Source organism: Maylandia zebra, linkage group LG3, assembly GCF_041146795.1.
Source record: "Maylandia zebra isolate NMK-2024a linkage group LG3, Mzebra_GT3a, whole genome shotgun sequence".
Lineage (NCBI taxonomy): Eukaryota > Metazoa > Chordata > Actinopteri > Cichliformes > Cichlidae > Maylandia > Maylandia zebra.
Genome location: NC_135169.1, coordinates 308,510 through 334,443, shown reverse-complemented (window position 1 = coordinate 334,443; position 25,934 = coordinate 308,510). Strand labels below are relative to the sequence as shown.

The window sequence follows — 25,934 nt, the reverse complement described above, 5'->3', positions numbered from 1 at the left end:
AGATAAAGACAGACAAACTGGTGATGGCTAACCACCTGGACATAGTGGTGGTTGACAAACAGAGGAAGACAGTCGTAGTGGTAGATGTAGCTAATATGAGTGAGGGCAACATCAGGAAGAGGGAACGCAAGAAGCTCGAGACATACCACGGGCCCAGAGAAGAGCTTTATAAGATGTGGAGGGTGAAGGTCCCAGTGGTGATCGGTGTGCTCAGAGGAGTAACTCCTATACTGCAGAGTAGAGCTGGGCGATAGAACGATAACGATATGTATCGCGATATAACTTTTACTCGATAGAGAAATTAAACTATCGCGATAGACTTTGCCGCTCTTGTCCTCTTAAAAAAAAAAAAAAAAAAAAGGTCAGCCAATCCAAATTAAGTAGCGCAGAGCCGAACCAATCACAGCCGCAGCGTCACGTCGCGTGACTTGTTACGTACAGCACAAGTGCCAAGCCGCACGTGTGTTTGTTTGGGAAGCAGCCAGCGGGTAATGGAGCCAGCGCGTAATGGAGGAAATGAGTGTGCCGACTAGAAAAATCAACCGAGCGTGACCGAAGAGAAAACAGATGATGGTTCCAATGCCGGAGAGATTGTCGAACGGAAGAGCCATAGAAGTTCCGTAGTGTGAAGGTATTTCGGCTATTTCAAGTCTGACAAAAAACAGAGTAGCGTGCACTGTAAATTGTGCCGAAAGCAAGTCTGGAAATACAATAAACTGGTGCATGCGTCACACTGTGCGCCACGTTATTGTTTCGGTGAAATGAATTTCTACAATACTGTTAATTCTACTCTCTGCAGTGTTTAAATGCTTACATATACACACAGTTACTGTCCGTCCACACTTACGACTCTGTTCTACTTCTATGCCGCAGCTTTGTTTACTTTTTCCCACCGAGGCTTCTAGACTTCTGATTGGCCAACATTTCTGCACGGTTAGGAATCTAGCGCCACCTGCTGCTTTGGCATGTTCATAGCAGCGTTTTCCTTCATTTCTGCCTTTATGTGTGGACGGGATTATTTTTTAAAACGAAAACGGAAAATCTCCGTTTTCAAAAATACCCGTGTACGTGTGGACGTAGCCTCAGTCTCTGACTGGAAGCGCTAATTCGTCATTCGGCTTTTGTCAGACTAAAGTAACTGTTAAAACTGTTTGAAAAGCTCAGCTATACAACAAGGAGAGATTGAGAATTTCCTTTTAGTTCTCAGTTTATTTGATATTGACAAAAGTTAGTCAGTTTTGTCTGTTCTTCTGTAAAACAAACTAAGATTTATTTTTAGAATTCATATTTTGTTTCTAAATGGAATTGACAGTTTAGTCTGTTTTGTTTGTTCTATTTTGAAACTTAAACGCTTTAGCGGCTGCCTTTTGTGTAGTTTGCAATATTTGCCTTTATTTATCTGAAAAAGTCTCATGTTCCTTAAGTACATCTACCCTGTTGAATTTATTATGGGAAATAAATATTTAAATAAAAACAAGCTGCTGATTATTTCACATTTTACTTGTGAGCAACGGCACATTTAAATCTTACAAATATAGTTATTTGGCTTATATCGTGATAGATATCGTTATCGCCTGAAATGAAAAAAACATATCGTGATATGAAAAAATCTCATATCGCCCAGCTCTACTGCTGAGTGAGTGATTCCAGAGGATTCCAGGAGCAACATCGGAGATCTCTGTCCACGAGAGCGCAGTTCTAAGAACACTTGAGATACTACTCAGGACGCTCAAGCTCCCAGGCCTGTGGTGGAGGACCCGGCCTTAAAGAGAAATACTGCCCGCTTGATGTGGGTTGCATAGCCTTGTGTTGGAGAGGAAGGTCACCAAAAATGTTCAGATTGAATTTCAGTCGAGAGATGTTTAAAGTTATTTTTAGCCTTTTTGGGAAAACACTGTTACATGCCTGTGGGGAAACTTCTATTGGTTTCTTCCACCTTATGCTGATGTGTGTGTGTGTGTGTGTGTGTGTGTGTGTGTGTGTGTGTGTGTGTGTGTGTGTGTGTGTGTGTGTGTGTGTGTGTGTGTAATATTGTTTTGTATTAGCATTAAAGCTGGTGAACTGACTGCATGTCTAAGGCTTATGACCTATTTAAATAGTGCCGCCTACAGGTCACATATATATATTTTCTGCACTTTATTTTTGTGGCAGCTGCACATTTGAGCTCTGAATCTTCACCGTAGAAACATTTAAACACTGAGGTTTAGTCAGTGTGTTCAAGTCTGTAGTGATGGGAAGTTCGGCTCTTTTCAGAGAGCTGGTTCTTTTGGCTCCCAAATGGCTCTTAATTTATTATCTTCTGTAGCCTCATATTTTAGCTTTACTTGGCAAATATGAATGCTTTGCGAGTTGATAACCACTTTTGCATTCAGTTTTTTTTATGAGAAGCCTTATAATTGCCTAATTTGTTCTGTTACAAAAGCAGGCATTCTTACTTAAGTTTACTATTTTAATCATTTTACTTTTAATTCAACACAAAAACAAAACACTGTAAACAAATCAATAAAGCAGAAACAGAACCAAACTCAGCAGCCAAACAGTATGTCCTCAATGCAGATTGACACTCAGAAAAATCAAATTCCTGCTTCGTTTATGGGTATCAGTCATATTTATGTGTTTTTGTGACGCATTTGCACTCTCCTCACCGCTGTTTGCCGTCTCACTCACGGGCTGAGGGGTAGTGATGTGCACAGTGATCCTGAAATATTAATACCGTAATTGTCGGGCTATAAGCCGCTACTTTTTCCACAAGCTTTGAACCCTGCGGCCTTTAGTCAGGTGCGGCTTTTCTATGGATTGTCCCTGATTTTTGTCATATCGTAAGACTATTTGTTTTGTTTGTTCCACTGTTGTACGGCACTACGTTGCCTGGCGGAAGGGCATGTGATCAGACACACAGTATCGGGGTTCAAGAGTGGTATATTGGTCACATGTCCATCCGCCAGGCAACATAGTGCCGTACAAGTAGCGCGAAAAACAAACTTCAAAGTAGCGCTACGCGTTCAGCGGGAGGCGTGGATGGTGTGCGGCAATAAACTTGTGAAAAGCAAGTTATGCTCAACTCCACCGGTGGAATCTGACAGCGTGGAAAAGTGTGAAAACATCCATCCATCCACCTGAGCCGAAAAGGTAGTCTGATTCTATTTTTCTGGTGTGCTGTAGGTTATTGTTATGTACTACATTTGTTACTCGTTTATGAAGCACAGCACATGTTTCGTACTTGTAATTACCGCTACTTTTACATATACCTAAAAAGTTGTGCAAATATGTACCCATAACTTGTTTTTCAAAATATTAATAAAAGTGATGTCTCCAAACAGCCATCTCTTTCCTGACAATTCGCTTTGTGCATATTCTCTTACATATGATAAGTCAACATTGAAACACCTGCGGCTTTTAGTCAGGTGCGGCTAATGTATGTACAAAACAGGATTTTCCCCTGATTTTAGCTTGTGCGGCTAATATTCAGGTGCGCTTTGTAGTCCGGGAAATACGGTACTTCCATTACCAAAGTTTGCAGTATTAGTTCCCATATGAAAATATCAATATCTAATTTAGGTAAACTCTGAGTAAGATCGGCAATTAGAGGGATAGTCGGTAATACCCTGTTAACAGGAACTACAATCACCTTCCGCCTCTCCTTCATGTGCGTGCTACGGCTCCACAAGAGTGTGAGCCAATGAAGCACAAAACATCAGACCACGAAACACACAATCTTGACTTTGTTCACAGATCATAACTGTATTTGCGTTCAGCATAGAAATTATGCTGTGTGTGATGTATGTGGGACGACAGTTAAACATCAAACCTTGTTAAAAAAAAAGTGGGGAGTCGGCTCTTCTGATTCACTACAAACCATCGGCTCTTAGAGACGATGATTTTGCTCATGACACATCACTACAAGTCTGACTCTGTCCTGCAGCCTAACAAAGGTGGAACAAATATCACTTTAGTTTGTGGACTGATTAAAGTGAAATTTATTACTGACTGAAGGTTATTGTCAGTAACTCCTGCAAATGCAACAGTTTATAATCTACACACTCATCTTGAAGAAGAACAGGCACTCATTCATTACCGAGCTCTTTGCAGTTTAAGAAATTTTAAAGTGTTTGTGTTGATTTTACATTTTTTCCTGATCTGTAAGATGCTTCGCTCTGTTTGATCTGTGACACATTTGCTCCTGGTCAGTGCTCTGTGTTTGTCTCATTTAGTGAGTCACAAATACACAAGCATCACAGTAGAGATCACAAGTTTTACTGATGTTTATGTCACCACTCCTATCCTGGACTGTGAACTCTGGTTGGCTGCAGGTGCTCTGACATTCAAGTCCAAAATCCAAGTTGAGGGAGTGTTTCATTTAAGTTCAAAGTGGGAACTTATATTTACGTATACGTATTTGGGAATGCAGCACAACCAGGATGCTCATATAGTGGCAGATGTAATGTTTCAGTCATTTGTTATCAGTGATGATAGTTGTTACTTTATAATACACTTTATTACAAATTATATATTAAGACACTGAAATGTGTGAAACAAATAATTTTACTGAAACTTAAAATAAGTCGAACAATTTCACCATTATTGAGTCTGTGTGCTTTTATTATCAGGTGATAAACAAGGTTTATTAGATTAATATTTCGGGAGGTGCAATTCCCCACATGACATCACCTTTTTTTTTCTTTTTTCCAGTGTTATCACGACTTATTCTGCCACATTTAGCACCTGTAAATCCTACTGCTAAGATGAGTGATTGAAAAAGAAAAATAACTATTTTATAGACCAAGAAAGAGCAAGAAAATCAAGATTTCTAAAGGGAACATTTATTTTATTGTATTAGTATTTTCCACAAATGTGTCAAATATATATTTTCTCATGCGAGAAATGCGAGTCAGACCCTGTATTTTTTTAATAGTGGTGGAACTGAGTTAATTTTTTTTGTTTTCTTTAGTCTGCTTATTATCTTTGCAAAACAAAAAAAGTGTAGTCTGAATGTTATACTGCGTCAGTCAGACTATAAGACTTCATCTCAGATGAAGAAGCGTCTCTTCCACGGTAACACGCTTGATGTGAGCTTTCTACTCAGGGTTTTTTCTTCCAGTCCAGAGTAGAAATGTTTTAGTTAATAAACTGGCTGTTGTTTTTTTTTCTCACAATTTTAATTATAAACTTGATATATTTCTACTAATGAAATTAGTTTGCTAACAGTAACAGGGGTGAGTCAGTGAATGAGTCAGTTGGGCTTGTGAATCATGATTCACAAGTCAGTAAAGTGATTCTTGACAAGACAAAAACTGAACCAACTCTAATAAACTAAACTAAAACACAGAAACTCACTCTTAAAGAGACCATAAACACAAAACAAGAATCATAATCTCACTGGAGGATTATCAGAAACATGTTCATCATGAGAAAAGAGGTGAAAACACAAAGGTCAAAATGTCGTCACTGTATAAAAATGTATATTGTACCATGGAGGAGGCAGCATTTAGCTGTAGCCTCCATAAAACCACAGCTGTTCTGAAGAACTTTGTCCACCTTTGATTGTCTTTAAGTTGTGTTGTAGCCACAGAGAGCAAATCTTTGTTCTTTATGGAGAACCAGTGAGGCTGTTTGGACTTTCCTATGAAACATCAGTGCAGGAGTCTCTCAGTACATCTGTTTACAGTGAGGACAAAGAAGCAGCAGAAACACACACAGAGAAAACATGTAGAGACAGGCAGCAGAAAATAATCTGCAGAGAACTCGTCTGTCTGCTGCAGACTTGTTGTAAGTCACAGATCAGATTAAATGGTAAATGGCCTGTATTTATATAGCGCTTTACTAGTCCCTAAGGACCCCAAAGCGCTTTACATATCCAGTCATCCACCCATTCACACACTGGTGATGGCAGCTACATTGTAGCCACAGCCACCCTGGGGCGCACTGACAGAGGCGAGGCTGCCAAACACTGGCGCCACCGGGCCCTCTGACCACCACCAGTAGGCAACGGGTGAAGTGTCTTGCCCAAGGACACAACGACCGAGACTGTCCGAGCCGGGGCTCGAACCGGAAACCTTCCGATTACAAGGCAAACTCCCAACTCTTGAGCCACGATCACCCCAGATCTAAGATTACTTAGAAACAAAAGTGTTTTTAAGACTTACTGTTTTGCAGGGATCACTTGAAGAGTCCTCTGATCATCAGGATTGAACGTTTATCCATTAAAAGATTTTAAAAAAAGGTGTGAGGTCTGTTTTTTCAGTGGTAAAAAGAAACCTGCTGTTTAATTACACTCAAAAGGTTTTACAAAAGTCAATTGTTCATTAATCTAAAGATAAAATAAAAAAGTTAAATCTCTGTGGGTAAAGCTACCTCTGTACCAAGCAGCCACAGACCTGTATTAACCTGTATCAGCCTGTTTTACACAACATACCCTGCACCTGTGTGACATCAGTGCCATTGCAACACCTTAGCAACCACATTGCTAAGGTGTGGTTGCTGTTTGTTCCATATATGGAACTAATGCACACCTGCAGGGGCAAAGTAACAAAGTAACAGCCTACGAATCCAGATAAACTTGGTCTTAAGAGTGAAACTACAATTTAATTCTACTTCCTATACAACATGCTGAGAGCAGAGATTTAAAATATATGTTACATTCAAGAAGTAAAAAAACAGATGTCATGAATCAAAGCAGTTATGAACAAAAACTCAAACAACAAAAATAAAAAACAGTAGCACTTTCTATTACAGCTCTGTAATAAAGTGGCAATAGTACCAAGGTTGAAATAGAACGTAATGATGCTAATAATAGGTTATTACTAGTCAATTACTGCAATAACCAGTTAGTATTCATGTAATATCATTGTAGCAATAGTGGTTACAGTTGAGTAATAGTGCACTGAAATTTATGTAACTGCATAATAAGGGCCCAAAAACCTTCTTTAGCTCGATGGCTCTCTTCATTGTAGGAGTCCGTCATCCGGTTCAGGGGATAACACCACAACACTCACCAACCACTTTGCAGCCACAGCAATGAAGGTGCAGAGCATGGTCCAGATCATGGATCAGACTCAATGCCCCAAGCCTATTGCTACTGAAGTTCTGCTGCAGTTGGGAGTTGAAAATCCCACAGACTAGGACCTCTGCCAGGTATTCTCAGCTCACCCTCACCATATGTTTAGGAATACAAGGTCTGTCTGGCATCCTCCCTGCCATCTGAATACCACTTGAGTTTAGAGCTGGCAAACTGTTTCTCCCAGTCACACATTTTACATTAACACCATCCTCAGACATGTTTATATATGGCCACTAGAGGGAGCTGTTGGACTTTAAATGCCTCACAATGGTATTTCAATTCAATTCAATTTTATTTATATAGCGCCAAATCACAACAAAAGTCGCCTCAAGGTGCTTCATAGATACAGAGAAAAACCCAACAATCATATGACCCCCTATGAGCAGCAATTTGGCGACAGTGGGAAGGAAAAACTCCCTTTTAACAGGAAGAAACCTCCGGCAGAACCAGGCTCAGGGAGGGGCGGCCATCTGCTGCGACCGGTTGGGGTGAGAGAAGGAAGACAGGATAAAGACATGCTGTGGAAGAGAGACAGAGGTTAATAACAGATATGATTCAATGCAGAGAGGTCTATTAATACATAGTGAGTGAGAAAGGTGACTTGAAAGGAAAAACTCAATGCATCATGGGAATCCCCGGCAGCCTACGTCTATTGCAGCATAACTAAGGGAGGATTCAGGGTCACCTGGTCCAGCCCTAACCATATGCTTTATCAAAAAGGAAAGTTTTAAGCTTAATCTTAAAAGTAGAGATAGTGTCTGTCTCCTGAATCCAAACTGGAAGCTGGTTCCACAGAAGAGGGCCTGAAAACTGAAGGCTCTGCCTCCCATTGTCCTCAGACACCGTGAAAACTGAAGAAACACAAAGTTTACAACATGAATGTTTTGAACTTATCAGTCTCTCATGTCAGTGTCCATGAACAGTCTTGTGCAAGCAGAAAAGAAAAATGCACAATAATGGATATCACAAAAACGTCCTCTCATTACCAGTGTAGAACACGTATGCAACAATATACAAACAATATACATGAAACCATACCGTGTGCGCCTCTTGGACCACATGCAGAATAACATTAACGTTGAGGCTGTAGATGCATCTGTAGCCATGTATCCATGCTAGCTCCACAATGCCATGGTTGTGCTCTCAACCAAACTCTGGTCATGTGACAATTACAAACTTTACCTCATACAAACTTTACAGCACTTTACATATTTAACAAACCCATATTTTGTAATCACATATTTTAGACATGTTTTTTAATTAATGTTACACTTTTATCATCTTATCTTGTAAATAAAAGAACTAAACTGAGCATGAATCTATCACAGAAACATGAAATAACCAACTTTATTTTAACTGTCTATTTTAACTATGATTTATGAAATCTGTAAATAATTTGAATAAATCTAGGAATTTACAGAACCAAACAGTACTTAATTGTGACAAACTTGCAAGTCAATCTGTCATGAACCGAAGTTCCGTGCGCAAGCTGGACCCAGAAGCAGAACACACACACACCAGGGTAGGAGGTAATAAAGAAAGCAAATTTATTATAACTAAAGGTGTCCCATGAGGGTAGCCGAAAAAACAACGTATGGAACCAGAAGAAACCGAGGGACTGGGGAGGTGAACTGCGCAGGGAACGCCGAGAGCGGGGCTGTGAGAAGCTGCAAAACAAAAAAAGAGAAACAGGTTACTGGGGTGCGGAAAAAAGGCAGCATACGAGGGAAGGTGGAGTATACGTCTTACGGAGGTAGCCGGGCTGAGTGAACCAGAGGGGGGAGGGCTCCAAAAGGGTCGAGACGGCGAGGCTGATAGTGCTTCCGAATCTCAGGCGGACAGGTGGACAGGCAGGTGGCTCGCAAAAACGCCGAGTTGTGATCTGAGTACACAGGGTAAAACAGAGTCAGTTCCAATGGACAATTTGTCATAAGGGGTTTTTTCCCGCAGGTGTACGTTACCGCTGAGAGGCAACTACGGACTGGCGTGGAGCAGCAGGTAGGGCAGGATTAAATAGTCCACCTGGTGATCGCCTGGGATGGGATGCAGGTGTGGGGTTAGCAGCCACGCCCGTGGGCGTGGGCATCCCAACAGCACCCCGGACGCCGGGCCGCGGACCATGACACAATCCTAATACTTTAACCATCCCATACACATTTACAGAAGTTCCACTGGAACATTCTAGTTACTTTCTATTAGGACCACTAATTTATGTATAGGGCGTTCAAGAGTGGATGGTTTATTGAGCCTTTCACCCTCTTTGGATAGTTTTCTATTTCCTAGTTGTATTCTGGCTTTCCGAACCAGACCATCATTGTTGTGATATTTTGATACCATAGTAGCATTTACAGGATATTGTTTTATTGTGATATTATACAGAAAAGAGTTACTCAATAAGGCCCATTTAATAGTTGTTTTTCTCTTTCTATGTGACCCAAGAATTAATGTGTAAGACTCACAAGCTGGTACCAGAAGGTCGAAAACACCACAGAGATGAGACCACTTCCTTACTCCCATCCTCCCTTTTTCTTTATCTCCTGGAAAAGGCTCGTTAAAGGCCAGGTGGTTCGTTTCAGAATTCACTAATGAAAGAACTCTGTATTTTATGTCTAGGAGTGTATTTTGCTGGGATGATCATAAATTATAGCTGAACTGATAAACTACACAAGGGATACTTTGCTCAGAAGGCAGGAAGACGTTTCCTTATTTAGTCTGTACCGGTTTGAACTGGGAAAGCTGACACACGAACCTTTTTTCCTCTATATAAACTGCTGTGTATCAAATAAACCTTTGAGTCGATTTGGGAAGACAACCTGAAGCAGTCTGTGTTTCCTTGTTCTCCCAAGCTGCTCCCGACGTCGTAACTAACCCAGCTGAATGGCATACCTGAGTGTTACTTTAAATAATTAGGAATCTTAGAAGGAAAGGACAGAACTCTGCTTATCGCTCACGCCACGGAGGAAACCCGGGACGGCAATTTCCTTCAATCATCTTTGCAAACATCCAGTACTCTCTGTCTTCTGGACATTCAGCACCAGGTTGTTGTGGCTGCACCAGGACACCAGACGTTCAACCTCCATCCTGTAGGCAGACTCCTCCCCATCCGAGATGAGTCCAATAACGGTGGTGTCATCTGCAAACTTGATTAGCTTGACAGACTGGTGGGTGGAGGTGCAGCAGTTGGTGTACAGGGAGAAGAGCAGAGGAGAAAGAACACAGCCCTGAGGGGAGCCGGTGCTGATGGTCCGGGAGTCCGAGACATTCTTTCCCAGCCTCACATGCTGCTTCCTGTGCGTCAGGAAGTCAGTGATCCACCGGCAGGTGGGATCAGGCACATTCATCTGGGAAAGCTTGCCTCGGAGATGGTCTGGAAGGATGGTGTTGAAGGCAGAGCTGAAGTCCACAAACAGGATCCTGGCGTAGGTTCCTGGGGAGTCCAGATGCTGCAGGATGAAGTGTAGAGTTGACCTGACTTTTAAAAAATAACTGGAAAAAAGCACTATGCTGCTAAAAGATGAAAAATAGATATTTGCAAAATTCTGCCTAAATATGTATGTTAAGTCTAATTGTTGAATATTGCCATTGTGTTTCTTAAATTTGTACAGTCTTAGTTTAAGCAGTAGGATCAAAGCCATCCCTTTGATCCTGACCACCTCTCCAGCCACTCTGTGCTGGGGGGGGGGGGGGGGGGGGGGGGGGGGTTTATTGTAGATACATCCTATCTGAAACATCTTTTTCTTTTGATGTAAGCTTCCTGTGTCGCGGTCTGGCTGGCAGACCGTGGGGAGATGGGGAAATAGGACCCAAACGCCGGACTCTTCAGTGCAACAGTGTTTATTTACAAGGTGGTGAAGTAAACAACAATAAATCCCCAGTTTCCCAGACTCCCGTGGAGTGTCTTCTTCCCAAAAGTCCCCGTGTAGTGCTCTCTGCCCCAGTGTCCCTGCACTCCCCGTGCTTACTGCTCCTTCTCGTCCCACACTCCTCCTGAGGGGAAAACAATAGAGGCAGCCGTTAACACTTATCCCAGCAGGCATACACTCACACTTGACTTGTTTGAAGACTGACGTGTAGTCAAACGCAATAATCCAGCGTCGGTGGAAGCTCCATCGCTCATCTAAATAGCTCCCCCGACGAGCCCAGATGAGGAGCAGGTGTGCGGCCAGGACTTCGGGTGTGGCCAGCCCTCAAGTTAGACCACGCCCCCAGGGCTGAAGGTGCCTGTAATTTGGCCACAGCAGAAAGGCAAAACACACACACACACACACACATACCTGCCTACATACAGATGTGCATAGGGGCAGTGCAGACAACACACCAAATAATAATAATAATAATAATGATAACAACAACAACAACAATAATAGTCACAGTCCCCACTGCCCACGGACACCGAGTCCCCAGAGCTGGGTCCGTGACATCCTGGGTTTATGACCCTTTGGTCAGCAGGAGGTCTCTCTCACACACACACACACACACACACACACACACACACACACACACACACTTACATACAGTGCCTTGTCTACGTAACCAAAGGGGGGTTGCAAGGGGAGGTGCTTTGTAAACTATTGTTTGAAGATTGTCAATAAAAGGCAGTGAGAGGCATTGGTGGTCATTTCGACGTGCTGGACACAGATGAGAGGCCTCCCTTGCGCAAGTAATGGATCGATCGACTGTCTTGTTTTCTTCATGATGAATAAGTCTCTAGAATTTGCGGGGTTTGTGGAAACACAGACCCAACAATGTATTTTACCTGGTTAATGTGTGTGGCGGGGCTGCAGGGGAGGCGGACACACCTTAGCGGCACCCGTAATCATGCTTTGCCGCCTTAACATCTGTGCTATTTATGCTGTTGTGTTGGTGTGTGTCGAGCTGTGAGCTTCAACACCAGCTGTATGCGTACAGCAACCGTGTGTGAAAAGTGGTCAATAAAGAGATGCTGAAAAGCCTGTTCATGCAAACATTGTCGGGTCTGCCGTGGCATGTTTACAATGGGAATTCTGCTCCTGAACCTCAGACCTCAGCGTCTGCAGATCTGTACGATTTACGACTTGCAGGCTGTACGAAGTCACTTTCATCTTTACGCAGGACTGTAAGCTGTCGTCTGTGAGGTGTGAGCAGGGTTTGTTTTTAACATAGTTCACGGTGGAGAACAGCTGCTGACATAATGTGGATCCGAAGATCCATAATTGGCCTACCTGGGGTCGAAAGTCTCGATAAATGCACGGCGTTTCGGCGGGTACACCGGCTTCTGCGAGTGTGACGCTTATTTTGAGCGATGAAAAAATAATAGAATATAATTTTATTTTTATATTTCCATATCACAATAATCTTCCAATTTAGAACTACAAGTTAAAAAAGAACTAACATCAATAAAATACACTTCAGCTAAATACTTTTAATTTATTTTCTCAAACCACACGGAGCCACTATAAGGACTAAAGAGCCGCATGAGGCTCCGGAGCCGCAGGTTGCCGACCCCTGCCCTAACCCAATGATGCAATCATTGACCTCATGACCCTACATAAACAGGAAGTACTGGGGCGGCCCTTCCCATATACCTGTCTTAAATATAGGACCTGAATGAAAAACATGGACAAACATGGTAAGTATAACCAAAACAAAATAAAGACACATAATTTAACCGGACATTTGCCTGGAAACAGAAGAAAATTCAAATGATTAGTAGTGTTTGCTTTAAAAAACATACACATGGATGTAATGGATGTAACTACTGCTACCACAAACAAACCCGGGATAGTGTGTGTTAAGCAAAGTTACACCAGCAATGTCTAAATTAAAGCATTATGGGTGACTGTAAAATAACAAGAAAATAAATCATCAGTATGGTTAAGTAAAGGACTTCATGGTAACCACTTTGTCACACAGTTTTCCATCAAATGTTTTAAGTCTGTTTTTGTCCTGCTCAGCTCTGTGCAGCTTGAAGTGGTTTATCCTTCATATGCCTGAGTTGTGAGTTGATTCATGGTGTGGTTTGGTTAGCCTAGCTTAGCATGATGGCTGTAAACAGGGTGAGCAGCTAGCTTGTCTCTGTCCACAGTAGAAGATAAAGAGCAGCTGTACCTGGGCCTCTTTGTTTATCCATAACTGACGTCTTCAGCTGGTTCACGCTCTGCAGAATAAAACATTTAAATTACTGCAGATGATTTTTTATGCAGCTTCATGAAGAGATTATTTTAATAAACCACAGCAGCTTTTTAGTTTTCTCATTTTCACACCTCTGCTGTGAAACACAGACTGACCACAGAGCTGCAGCTTCTTCTAATGCAGACTGACACACTTCACCACAGAGCAGAAAGCAAACATGTTCTCACAGCATGAACACTATTATTAGACAAACCAGAACACCCTGCAGTCTCATCAGACTTCAGACTTCAGACTGTAGTTAAACTAAAATCTAATTTTTCAACATGTCAAGTCTCAGAAAATAATAGATTATTTCAGATTTAGAATGAGGCCTGAAAAAAATATTAAATGTTGGAGTCACATGAAAATGAAAAGCCAAGTAATTTTTTTTTAAAAAAAAGCAGTGAACAAGTTCTTCATGTAATTAACATTCACTTTGAATGAACTGATGGTCTGTTTTTAGAGTTTATTGAAATGCTTTTCCAGATGATATCTCCATGTTCCTTTCTGTGTTTAAATGAGCAGCTCTGTGTTGAAACAGCTGCAGCTGAAGTGTTTTCTTTCTATCAGAAACAGGATGCTGGACGACTGCAGAGCTGTTAGCTTCAACCACAGACCACAAACACACAGTCCAGCTCACAGTGAACAACACTCAGTAAGTACAGAATTAAACACACATGTGACCACACTTATTTAAATGTAATGTTTTACTATTACAATCCACATTTATACATTGCTGATCAATTCAATTCAATTTTATTTACACAGCGCCAAATCACACCAACAGTTGCCTCAAGCACTCATGCCATCCCTCACATGCTCTGTAATGTCCTGATAATCCATCTTATCAGAGACAGAACGATCTTCATGAAGCTCAAGATCATACTAAACTCAGTCTGAAATGTTTGAAGAGAAAATGTGTTCATCATTATTCTGATGATGCACATTTTCATGTTTCTTGTTTGAACAATATTTTCATTCCTAGTTCCCACAATATAAAGATTCACAAAAATTCAATGAAAAGCAAATCTAACCACTCAGCAGACATGTTGAGTATCAGAATCTGCTTGGTCTGACTGGCTGTGGACGATGTGATAGCTTGATAATATTGTACACGACATGAGTGATGATGTCATCTTTTCCAGCTTCTTCTTGATCTGCTGAAATTTTCCAAAATGAAGAATAATATAAATTAAAGCTGCAAGCAGCGTTATGAGGGCCCTCGCACCCCATCGCGTCGAGCCATGCCCAACACCTACAACCAGCACCTCCGATCTGATGTCACATTGATGGAATTCATGCATTTAACCACCAGCTAACATTTCATCTCATTCAATCATCATTATAGTCGTTCCACTAGGTGGCGCTCTAACCATTACTGACAAATGGCATAACAAACACTTCCAAGCTCGAGTCTCATCACACCTGAGACGTTTGGGAGAGATTGGACATTGTGTTTTTGAGTGACAGCAGATTACTGCTTTTTGGCGAGTGATTCAAACTCTAAGTGCCGCCATAACCACCCCGTTTCCCTGGACGTAAAAAGCTTCGCAATTTAACATCACAAAGGTCTTTAGATTCCACACACTGGAGAATGGTTCAATATGATGAAATCCCTTGGAGGAGTTCGTCAAAGTATGAAGCCTGAAAAGAGGAGAAAATGTCGCCAAAATTGCACATTAATTTTAAAATGCCTGACTTCCTGTTGCATTTGGGATATTGCTCCAAGAGACTTTTTTGTACATCTTGATATCTCCTATAAGCCTACCAGGTTTCAGATTCATACATAAAACACAGAGCTGGGGCTGTGGTTTTGAAATTTTGTAGGGGGCGCTGTGGAGCCATTTTGGGATATTCAATGAAAATGATCACATAACAACAAAGCCTTCGTCACATTGGAGGTGTGTGCCAAATTTCAAGCCTCTATAAACTTGCCAAGACCCTCAAAAGCCACTTCATCTTTCATCGTGAACAGCGTTGCCACCAGGGTGCGGCGTTCAGTTTAAAGTCACAATTTTTGCACTGAAGCATCACGAGGGACTGATGGTGATATTCACCGCTTTTGAGGTGGCCACGATGAACCTGTGAAAATCAGTACAACAAAATTAAAGCCATGACATTTCCTGTTGCCACTAGGTGGCGCTGTCCGTATTTCCGACAATGGGCACATCAATCTGTTCAGGGCGCGTCTGACATCATGCCTGTAAAGTCTGGTACTGATCAGACTGGATTTCATTGAGTTATACTAATTTGTTTCTTCATGGCGTGACATCAAAGTTCGCCATGCTGCTGGGGTCACACCCTTTCGCGAAAAGTCACAGTTTTCACTGTAACCCAAGACCAACTCCTTAAGGCTTTCCTGGAGAAATTTGAGGCTGCAGATGTCACCCATTACTATACTGTACCCCAAAGTGTAAAACATGACATTTCCTGTTCCCACTAGGTGGCGCTGTCCTTGAGGTCAAATATGGCAGTTGAAATATGTTCAGGGGTGGAGCCTTATCATATGTGTTCACTTTGGTCAAGGTCAGAAAATGTATGACAAAATGAGAGGCAATAAGATTTTCATGGCGAGTCATCGAAATTCGCCATGGCGCCACGGCCTCATAGTATTGTGAAAACTCAAAAGCTCCGCAATTTAACATGGCACAAGGGTGTAGTTGACACTGTCCAAATTTGAAGGTTAAGAAATGAAACCCCAAGGAGGAGTTCGCAAAAGTTCGAGGCATGGAAATGGCAAAATTAGAGCCAAAATGTCACCTTCTCTTCCAAATGGCGGACTTCCTGTTGGGTTTGCATCAATGGGCCCACAGACTTTTTTGTTCGTCTTGGCATGATACACATGTGTGCCAAATTTCATACATGTAGCTCAAACGATGTGGGGGTGGGGCTGCATTTAACAAGGCATAGGTGGCGCTGTAGAGCCATTTCCCAGTGCTCATATGTAAAACCATTAAAATACAAAATTTTTCACCAGACCTGGCATGTGTGCAAAATTTCATGAGTTTTTGAGCATGTTTAGGCCCTCAAAAAGGCCCTTGTTTGGGGTGAATAATAATAATAATAATAATTAAAGCTGCAAGCAGCGTTATGAGGGCCCTCGCACCCCCGGCGCGTCGAGCCACGCCCAACACCTAAAACCAGCACGTCCGATCGATGTCACATTGATGGAATTCATGCATTTAACCACCAGCTAACATTTCAACTCATTCATTCATGATTAGCTAGTCGTTCCACTAGGTGGCACTAACCATTATGTACAAATGGCATAACAAACATTTCCGAACTCGAGTCTCATTATGCCTGCGACCTTTGGGTGAGATTGGACATTGTGTTTTTGAGTAACAGCAGATTACTGCGTTTTGGCGAGTGATTGAGAGTCTACGTGCCGCCATAACCACCCCGTTTCCCTGAACGTAAAAAGCTTCGCAATTTAACAACACAAAGGTCTTTAGATTCCACAAACTTCAGATCGGTCCAATCTGATGAAATCCCTTGGAGGAGTTCGTCAAAGTATGAAGCCTGAAAAGAGGGGAAAATGTCGCCAAAATTACACATTAATTTTAAAATGGCTGACTTTCTGTTGGATTTGGGATATTGCTCCAAGAGACTTTTTTGTACATCTTGATATCTCCTATAAGCCTACCAGGTTTCAGATTCATACATAAAACACAGAGCTGGGGCTGTGGTTTTGAAATTTTGTAGGGGGCGCTGTGGAGCCATTTTGGGATATTCAATGAAAATTATCACATGACAACAAAACCTTCGTCACATTGGAGGTGTGTGCCAAATTTCAAGCCTCTATACACTTGCCAAGACCCTCAAAAGCCACTTCATCTTTCATGGTGAACAGCGTTGCCACCAGGGTGCGCCGTTCAGTTTAAAGTCACAATTTTTGCACTGAAGCATCACGAGGGACTGATGGTGATATTCACCGCTTTTCAGGTGGCCACGATGAACCTGTGAAAATCAGTACAACAAAATGAAAGCCATGACATTTCCTGTTCCCACTAGGTGGCGCTGTCCGTATTTCCGACAATGGGCACATCAATCTGTTCAGGGCGGGTCTGACATCATGCCTGTAAAGTCTGGTACTGATCAGACTGGATTTCATTGAGTTATACTAATTTGTTTCTTCATGGCGTGACATCAAAGTTCGCCATGCTGCTGGGGTCACACCCTTTTGCGAAAACTCACAGTTTTCACTGTAACCCAAGACCAACTCCTTAAGGCTTTCCTGGAGAAATTTGAGGCTGCAGATGTCACCCATCACTATACTGTACCCCAAAGTGTAAAACATGACATTTCCTGTTCCCACTAGGTGGCGCTGTCCCTGGTGTCAAATATGGCAGTTGAAATATGTTCAGGGGTGGAGCCTTATCATATGTGTTCACTTTGGTCAAGGTCAGAAAATGTATGACAAAATGAGAGGCAATAAGATTTTCATGGCGAGTCATCGAAATTCGCCATGGCGCCACGGCCTCATAGTATTGTGAAAACTCAAAAGCTCCGCAATTTAACATGGCACAAGGGTGTAGTTGACACTGTCCAAATTTGAAGGTTATGAAATCAAACCCCAAGGAGGAGTTCGCAAAAGTCCGAGGCATGGAAATGGCAAAATTAGAGCCAAAATGTCACCTTCTCTTCCAAATGGCGGACTTCCTGTTGGGTTTGCGTCAATGGGCCCACAGACTTTTTTGTTCGTCTTGGCATGATACACATGTGTGCCAAATTTCATACATGTAGCTCAAACCATGTGGTCGTAGGGCTGCATTTAACAAGGCATAGGTGGCGCTGTAGAGCCATTTCCCAGTGCTCATATGTAAAACCATTAAAATACAAAATTTTTCACCAGACCTGGCATGTGTGCAAAATTTCATGAGTTTTTGAGCATGTTTAGGCCCTCAAAAAGGCCCTTGTTTCGCCTGAATAATAATAATAATAATAATTAAAGCTGCAAGCAGCGTTATGAGGGCCCTCGCACCCCCAGCACGTCGAGCCACGCCCAACACCTAAAACCAGCACCTCCGATCTGATGTCACATTGATGGAATTCATGCATTTAACCACCAGCTAACAATTCATCTCATTCAATCATGATTATAGTTGTCCCACTAGGTGGCGCTCTAACTATTACCGACAAATGGCATAACAAACATTTCCTAGCTCGAGTCTCATCACGCCTGTGACCTTTGGGAGAGATTGAACATTTTGATTTTGAGTGACAGCAGATTACTGCTTTTTGGCGAGTGATTGAAACTCCACGTGCCGCCATGACCACCCCATTTCCTTGAACGTAAAAAGCTTCGCAATTTAACATCACAAAGGTCTTTAGATTCCACACACTGGAGAATGGTTCAATATGATGAAATCCCTTGGAGGAGTTCGTCAAAGTATGAAGCCTGAAAAGAGGGGAAAATGTCGCCAAAATTGCACATTAATTTTAAAATGGCTGACTTCCTGTTGGATTTGGGATATTGCTCCAAGAGACTTTTTTGTACATCTTGATATTTTCCATAAGCTTACCAGGTTTCAGACTCATAGATGAAACACAGAGCAGGGGCTGTTGTTTTGAAATTTTGTAGGGGGCGCTGTGGAGCAATTTCACGCTATTCAATGAAAATGATCACATGACAACAAAGCCTTCATCCATTTGGAGGTGTGGGCCAAATTTCAAGCCTCTATAAACTTGCAAGCCCCTCAAAAGCCACTTCATCTTTCATGTTGAACAGCGTTGCCACCAGGGTGCGCCGTTCAGTTTAAAGTCACAATTTTTGCACTGAAGCATCACGAGGGACTGATGTTGATATTCACCGCTTTTGAGGTGGCCACGATGAACCTGTGAAAATCAGTACAACAAAATTAAAGCCATGACATTTCCTGTTGCCACTAGGTGGCGCTGTACGTATTCCCGACAATGGGCACATCAATCTGTTCAGGGCGGGTCTGACATCATGCCTGTAAAGTCTGGTACTGAACAGACTGGATTTCATTGAGTTATACTAATTTGTTTCTTCATGGCGTGATATCAAAGTTCGCCATGCTGCTGGGGTCACACCCTTTTGCGAAAAGTCACAGTTTTCACTGTAACCCAAGACCAACTCCTTAAGGCTTTCCTGGAGAAATTTGAGGCTGCAGGTGTCACCCATCACTATACTGTACCCCAAAGTGTAAAACATGACATTTCCTGTTCCCACTAGGTGGCGCTGTCCCTGGTGTCAAATATGGCAGTTGAAATATGTTCAGGGGTGGAGCCTCATCACATGTGTTCACTTTGGTCAAGGTCAGAAAATGTATGACAAAATGAGAGGCAATAAGATTTTCATGGCGAGTCATCGAAATTCGCCATGGCGCCACGGCCTCATAGTATTGTGAAAACTCAAAAGCTCCGCAATTTAACATGGCCCAGGTGTGTAGTTGACACTGACCAAAGATGAAGCTTATACAACCAAATCCCAAGGAGGAGTTCGCAAAAGTTCGAGGCATGGAAATGGCAAAATTAGAGCCAAAATGTCACCTTCTCTTCCAAATGGCGGACTTCCTGTTGGGTTTGCGTCAATGGGCCCCCAGACTTTTTTGTTCGTCTTGGCATGATACACATGTGTGCCAAATTTCATACATGTAGCTGAAACGATGTGGTCGTAGGGCTGCATTTAACAAGGCATAGGTGGCGCTGTAGAGCCATTTCCCAGTGCTCATATGTAAAACCATTAAAATACAAAATTTTTCACCAGACCTGGCATGTGTGCAAAATTTCATGAGTTTTTGAGCATGTTTAGGCCCTCAAAAAGGCCCTTGTTTGGGGTGAATAATAATAATAATAATAATAATAATAATAAGAAACGGAGCAGATACAATAGGGCCTTCGCACTCTCAGTGCTCGGGCCCTAATAATAATAATAATAATAATAATAATAATAAGAAACGGAGCAGATACAATAGGGCCTTCGCACTCTCGGTGCTCGGGCCCTAATTAAAGCTGCAAGCAGCGTTATGAGGGCCCTCGCACCCCCGGCACGTCGAGCCACGCCCAACACCTAAAACCAGCACGTCCGATCGATGTCACATTGATGGAATTCATGCATTTAACCACCAGCTAACATTTCAACTCATTCATTCATGATTAGCTAGTCGTTCCACTAGGTGGCACTCTAACCATTATGTACAAATGGCATAACAAACATTTCCGAACTCGAGTCTCATTATGCCTGCGACCTTTGGGTGAGATTGGACATTGTGTTTTTGAGTGACAGCATATTACTGCGTTTTGGCGAGTGATTGAGAGTCTACGTGCCGCCATAACCACCCCGTTTCCCTGAACGTAAAAAGCTTCGCAATTTAACAACACAAAGGTCTTTGGATTCCACACACTGAAGAATAGTGCAATATGATGAAATCCCTTGGAGGAGTTCGGCAAAGAACGATGCCTGGAAAGACGGGAAAATGTTGCCAAAATTGCACATTAATTTTAAAATGGCTGACTTCCTGTTGGATTTGGGATATTGCTCCAAAAGACTTTTTTGTACATCTTGATATCTCCTATAAGCTTACCAGGTTTCAGACTCATACATAAAACACAGAGCAGGGGCTGTGATTTTGAAATTTTGTAGGGGGCGCTGTGGAGCCATTTTGGGATATTCAATGAAAATGATCACATAACAACAAAGCCTTAACCACATTGGAGGTGTGCGCCAAATTTCAAGACTTTTTAAACTTTCCAAGCCCCTCAAAAGCCACTTCATCTTTCATGGTGAACCGCGTTGCCACCAGGGTGCGCCGTTCAGTTTAAAGTCACAATTTTTGCACTGAAGCATCACAAGGGACTGATGGTGATATTCACCGCTTTTGAGGTGGCCACGATGAACCTGTGAAAATCAGTACAACAAAATTAAAGCCATGACATTTCCTGTTCCCACTAGGTGGCGCTGTCCGTATTCCCGACAATGGGCACATCAATCTGTTCAGGGCGGGTCTGACATCATGCCTGTAAAGTCTGGTACTGATCAGACTGGATTTCATTGAGTTATACTAATTTGTTTCTTCATGGCGTGACATCAAAGTTCGCCATGCCACTGGGGTCACACCCTTTTGCGAAAAGTCACAGTTTTCACTGTAACCCAAGACCAACTCCTTAAGGCTTTCCTGGAGAAATTTGAGGCTGCAGATGTCACCCATCACAATACTGTACCCCAAAGTGTAAAACATGACATTTCCTGTTCCCACTAGGTGGCGCTGTCCCTGGTGTCAAATATGGCAGTTGAAATATGTTCAGGGGTGGAGCCTTATCATATGTGTTCACTTTGGTCAAGGTCAGAAAATGTATGACAAAATGAGAGGCAATAAGATTTTCATGGCGAGTCATCGAAATTCGCCATGGCGCCACGGCCTCATGGTATTGTGAAAACTCAAAAGCTCCGCAATTTAACATGGCCCAGGTGTGTAGTTGAAACTGACCAAAGATGAAGCTTATACGACCAAATCCCAAGGAGGAGTTCGCAAAAGTTCGAGGCATGGAAATGGCAAAATTAGAGCCAAAATGTCACCTTCTCTTCCAAATGGCGGACTTCCTGTTGGGTTTGCGTCAATGGGCCCACAGACTTTTTTGTTCGTCTTGGCATGATACACATGTGTGCCAAATTTCATACATGTAGCTCAAAGGTCTTTGGATTCCACACACTGAAGAATAGTGCAATATGATGAAATCCCTTGGAGGAGTTCGGCAAAGAACGATGCCTGGAAAGACGGGAAAATGTTGCCAAAATTGCACATTAATTTTAAAATGGCTGACTTCCTGTTGGATTTGGGATATTGCTCCAAAAGACTTTTTTGTACATCTTGATATCTCCTATAAGCTTACCAGGTTTCAGACTCATACATAAAACACAGAGCAGGGGCTGTGATTTTGAAATTTTGTAGGGGGCGCTGTGGAGCCATTTTGGGATATTCAATGAAAATGATCACATAACAACAAAGCCTTAACCACATTGGAGGTGTGCGCCAAATTTCAAGACTTTTTAAACTTTCCAAGCCCCTCAAAAGCCACTTCATCTTTCATGGTGAACCGCGTTGCCACCAGGGTGCGCCGTTCAGTTTAAAGTCACAATTTTTGCACTGAAGCATCACAAGGGACTGATGGTGATATTCACCGCTTTTGAGGTGGCCACGATGAACCTGTGAAAATCAGTACAACAAAATTAAAGCCATGACATTTCCTGTTCCCACTAGGTGGCGCTGTCCGTATTCCCGACAATGGGCACATCAATCTGTTCAGGGCGGGTCTGACATCATGCCTGTAAAGTCTGGTACTGATCAGACTGGATTTCATTGAGTTATACTAATTTGTTTCTTCATGGCGTGACATCAAAGTTCGCCATGCCACTGGGGTCACACCCTTTTGCGAAAAGTCACAGTTTTCACTGTAACCCAAGACCAACTCCTTAAGGCTTTCCTGGAGAAATTTGAGGCTGCAGATGTCACCCATCACAATACTGTACCCCAAAGTGTAAAACATGACATTTCCTGTTCCCACTAGGTGGCGCTGTCCCTGGTGTCAAATATGGCAGTTGAAATATGTTCAGGGGTGGAGCCTTATCATATGTGTTCACTTTGGTCAAGGTCAGAAAATGTATGACAAAATGAGAGGCAATAAGATTTTCATGGCGAGTCATCGAAATTCGCCATGGCGCCACGGCCTCATGGTATTGTGAAAACTCAAAAGCTCCGCAATTTAACATGGCCCAGGTGTGTAGTTGAAACTGACCAAAGATGAAGCTTATACGACCAAATCCCAAGGAGGAGTTCGCAAAAGTTCGAGGCATGGAAATGGCAAAATTAGAGCCAAAATGTCACCTTCTCTTCCAAATGGCGGACTTCCTGTTGGGTTTGCGTCAATGGGCCCACAGACTTTTTTGTTCGTCTTGGCATGATACACATGTGTGCCAAATTTCATACATGTAGCTCAAACGATGTGGTCGTAGGGCTGCATTTAACAAGGCATAGGTGGCGCTGTAGAGCCATTTCCCAGTGCTCATATGTAAAACCATTAAAATACAAAATTTTTCACCAGACCTGGCATGTGTGCAAAATTTCATGAGTTTTTGAGCATGTTTAGGCCCTCAAAAAGGCCCTTGTTTCGCCTGAATAATAATAATAATAATAATAAGAAACGGAGCAGATACAATAGGGCCTTCGCACTCTCGGTGCTCGGGCCCTAATTAAAGCTGCAAGCAGCGTTATGAGGGCCCTCGCACCCCCGGCGCTTCGAGCCACGCCCAACACCTAAAACCAGCACGTCCGATCGATGTCACATTGATGGAATTCATGCATTTAACCACCAGCTAACATTTCAACTCATTCATTCATGATTAGCTAGTCGTTCCACTAGGTGGCACTCTAACCATTGTGTACAAATGGCATAACAAACATTTCCGAACTCGAGTCTCATTATGCCTGCGACCTTTGGGTGAGATTGGACATTGTGTTTTTGAGTAACAGCAGATTACTGCGTTTTGGCGAGTGATTGAGAGTCTACGTGCCGCCATAACCACCCAGTTTCCCTGAACGGAAAAAGCTTCGCAATTTAACAACACAAAGGTCTTTGGATTCCACACACTGAAGAATAGTGCAATATGATGAAATCCCTTGGAGGAGTTCGTCAAAGAAAGATGCCTGAAAAGAGGGGAAAATGTTGCCAAAATTGCACATTAATTTTAAAATGGCTGACTTCCTGTTGGATTTGGGATATTGCTCCAAGAGACTTTTTTGTACATCTTGATATCTCCTATAAGCTTACCAGGTTTCAGACTCATACATAAAACACAGAGCAGGGGCTGTGATTTTGAAATTTTGTAGGGGGCGCTGTGGAGCCATTTTGGGATATTCAATGAAAATGATCACATAACAACAAAGCCTTATCCACATTGGAGGTGTGCGCCAAATTTCAAGACTTTTTAAACTTTCCAAGCCCCTCAAAAGCCACTTCATCTTTCATGGTGAACCGCGTTGCCACCAGGGTGCGGCGTTCAGTTTAAAGTCACAATTTTTGCACTGAAGCATCACGAGGGACTGATGGTGATATTCACCGCTTTTGAGGTGGCCACGATGAACCTGTGAAAATCAGTACAACAAAATTAAAGCCATGACATTTCCTGTTGCCACTAGGTGGCGCTGTCCGTATTTCCGACAATGGGCACATCAATCTGTTCAGGGCGGGTCTGACATCATGCCTGTAAAGTCTGGTACTGATCAGACTGGATTTCATTGAGTTATACTAATTTGTTTCTTCATGGCGTGACATCAAAGTTCGCCATGCTGCTGGGGTCACACCCTTTCGCGAAAACTCACAGTTTTCACTGTAACCCAAGACCAACTCCTTAAGGCTTTCCTGGAGAAATTTGAGGCTGCAGATGTCACCCATCACTATACTGTACCCCAAAGTGTAAAACATGACATTTCCTGTTCCCACTAGGTGGCGCTGTCCCTGGTGTCAAATATGGCAGTTGAAATATGTTCAGGGGTGGAGCCTTATCATATGTGTTCACTTTGGTCAAGGTCAGAAAATGTATGACAAAATGAGAGGCAATAAGATTTTGATGGCGAGTCATCGAAATTCGCCATGGCGCCACGGCCTCATAGTATTGTGAAAACTCAAAAGCTCCGCAATTTAACATGGCACAAGGGTGTAGTTGACACTGTCCAAATTTGAAGGTTATGAAATGAAACCCCAAGGAGGAGTTCGCAAAAGTTCGAGGCATGGAAATGGCAAAATTAGAGCCAAAATGTCACCTTCTCGTCCAAATGGCGGACTTCCTGTTGGGTTTGCCTCAATGGGCCCACAGACTTTTTTGTTCGTCTTGGCATGATACACATGTGTGCCAAATTTCATACATGTAGCTCAAACGATGTGGTCGTAGGGCTGCATTTAACAAGGCATAGGTGGCGCTGTAGAGCCATTTCCCAGTGCTCATATGTAAAACCATTAAAATACAAAATTTTTCACCAGACCTGGCATGTGTGCAAAATTTCATGAGTTTTTGAGCATGTTTAGGCCCTCAAAAAGGCCCTTGTTTCGCCTGAATAATAATAATAATAATAATTAAAGCTGCAAGCAGCGTTATGAGGGCCCTCGCACCCCATCGCGTCGAGCCACGCCCAACACCTACAACCAGCACCTCCGATCTGATGTCACATTGATGGAATTCATGCATTTAACCACCAGCTAACATTTCATCTCATTCAATCATCATTATAGTCGTCCCACTAGGTGGCGCTCTAACCATTACTGACAAATGGCATAACAAACATTTCCAAGCTCGAGTCTCATCACGCCTGCGACCTTTGGGAGAATTTGCACATTTAGATTTTGAGTGACAGCAGATTACTGCTTTTTGGCGAGTGATTGAAACTCCACGTGCCACCATGACAACCCCGTTTCCCTGAACGTAAAAAGCTTCGCAATTTAACATGACAAAGGTCTTTAGATTCCACACACTGGAGATTTGTTCAATATGATGAAATCCCTTGGAGGAGTACGTCAAAGAACGGTGCCTGAAAAGAGGGGAAAATGTTGCCAAAATTGCACATTAATTTTAAAATGGCTGACTTCCTGTTGGATTTGGGATATTGCTCCAAGAGACTTTTTTGTACATCTTGATATCTCCTATAAGCCTACCAGGTTTCAGATTCATACATAAAACACAGAGCTGGGGCTGTGGTTTTGAAATTTTGTA

At 42.5% G+C, this 25,934-nt stretch overlaps 2 protein-coding genes across 3 annotated transcripts in view; both read right to left on the bottom strand.

Moving 5' to 3' along the window:
- The window catches only part of LOC101479240 (matrix remodeling-associated protein 8), a 359,831-nt gene that overhangs the window by 128,942 nt on the left and 204,955 nt on the right, over positions 1-25,934 (bottom strand). The window contains exon 1 of one of the 2 annotated variants that reach the window (XR_013094738.1): positions 6,144-6,379. The exons of the other annotated variant lie outside the window; for it this stretch is intronic. The gene's annotated coding sequence lies outside the window, so the exon portion shown is untranslated. Of the gene's footprint in view, positions 1-6,143; positions 6,380-25,934 lie in introns of those variants that run through there. 2 annotated transcript variants of the gene reach the window in all.
- Positions 13,958-25,934, bottom strand: part of LOC143416908 (uncharacterized) — a 154,149-nt gene continuing 142,172 nt past the window's right edge. Inside the window, exon 4 of the mRNA XM_076882581.1 lies at positions 13,958-14,367. Coding sequence (XP_076738696.1) covers positions 14,264-14,367 — 104 coding nt within the window. The 3' untranslated portion in view covers positions 13,958-14,263. The remainder of the gene's footprint in view (positions 14,368-25,934) is intronic.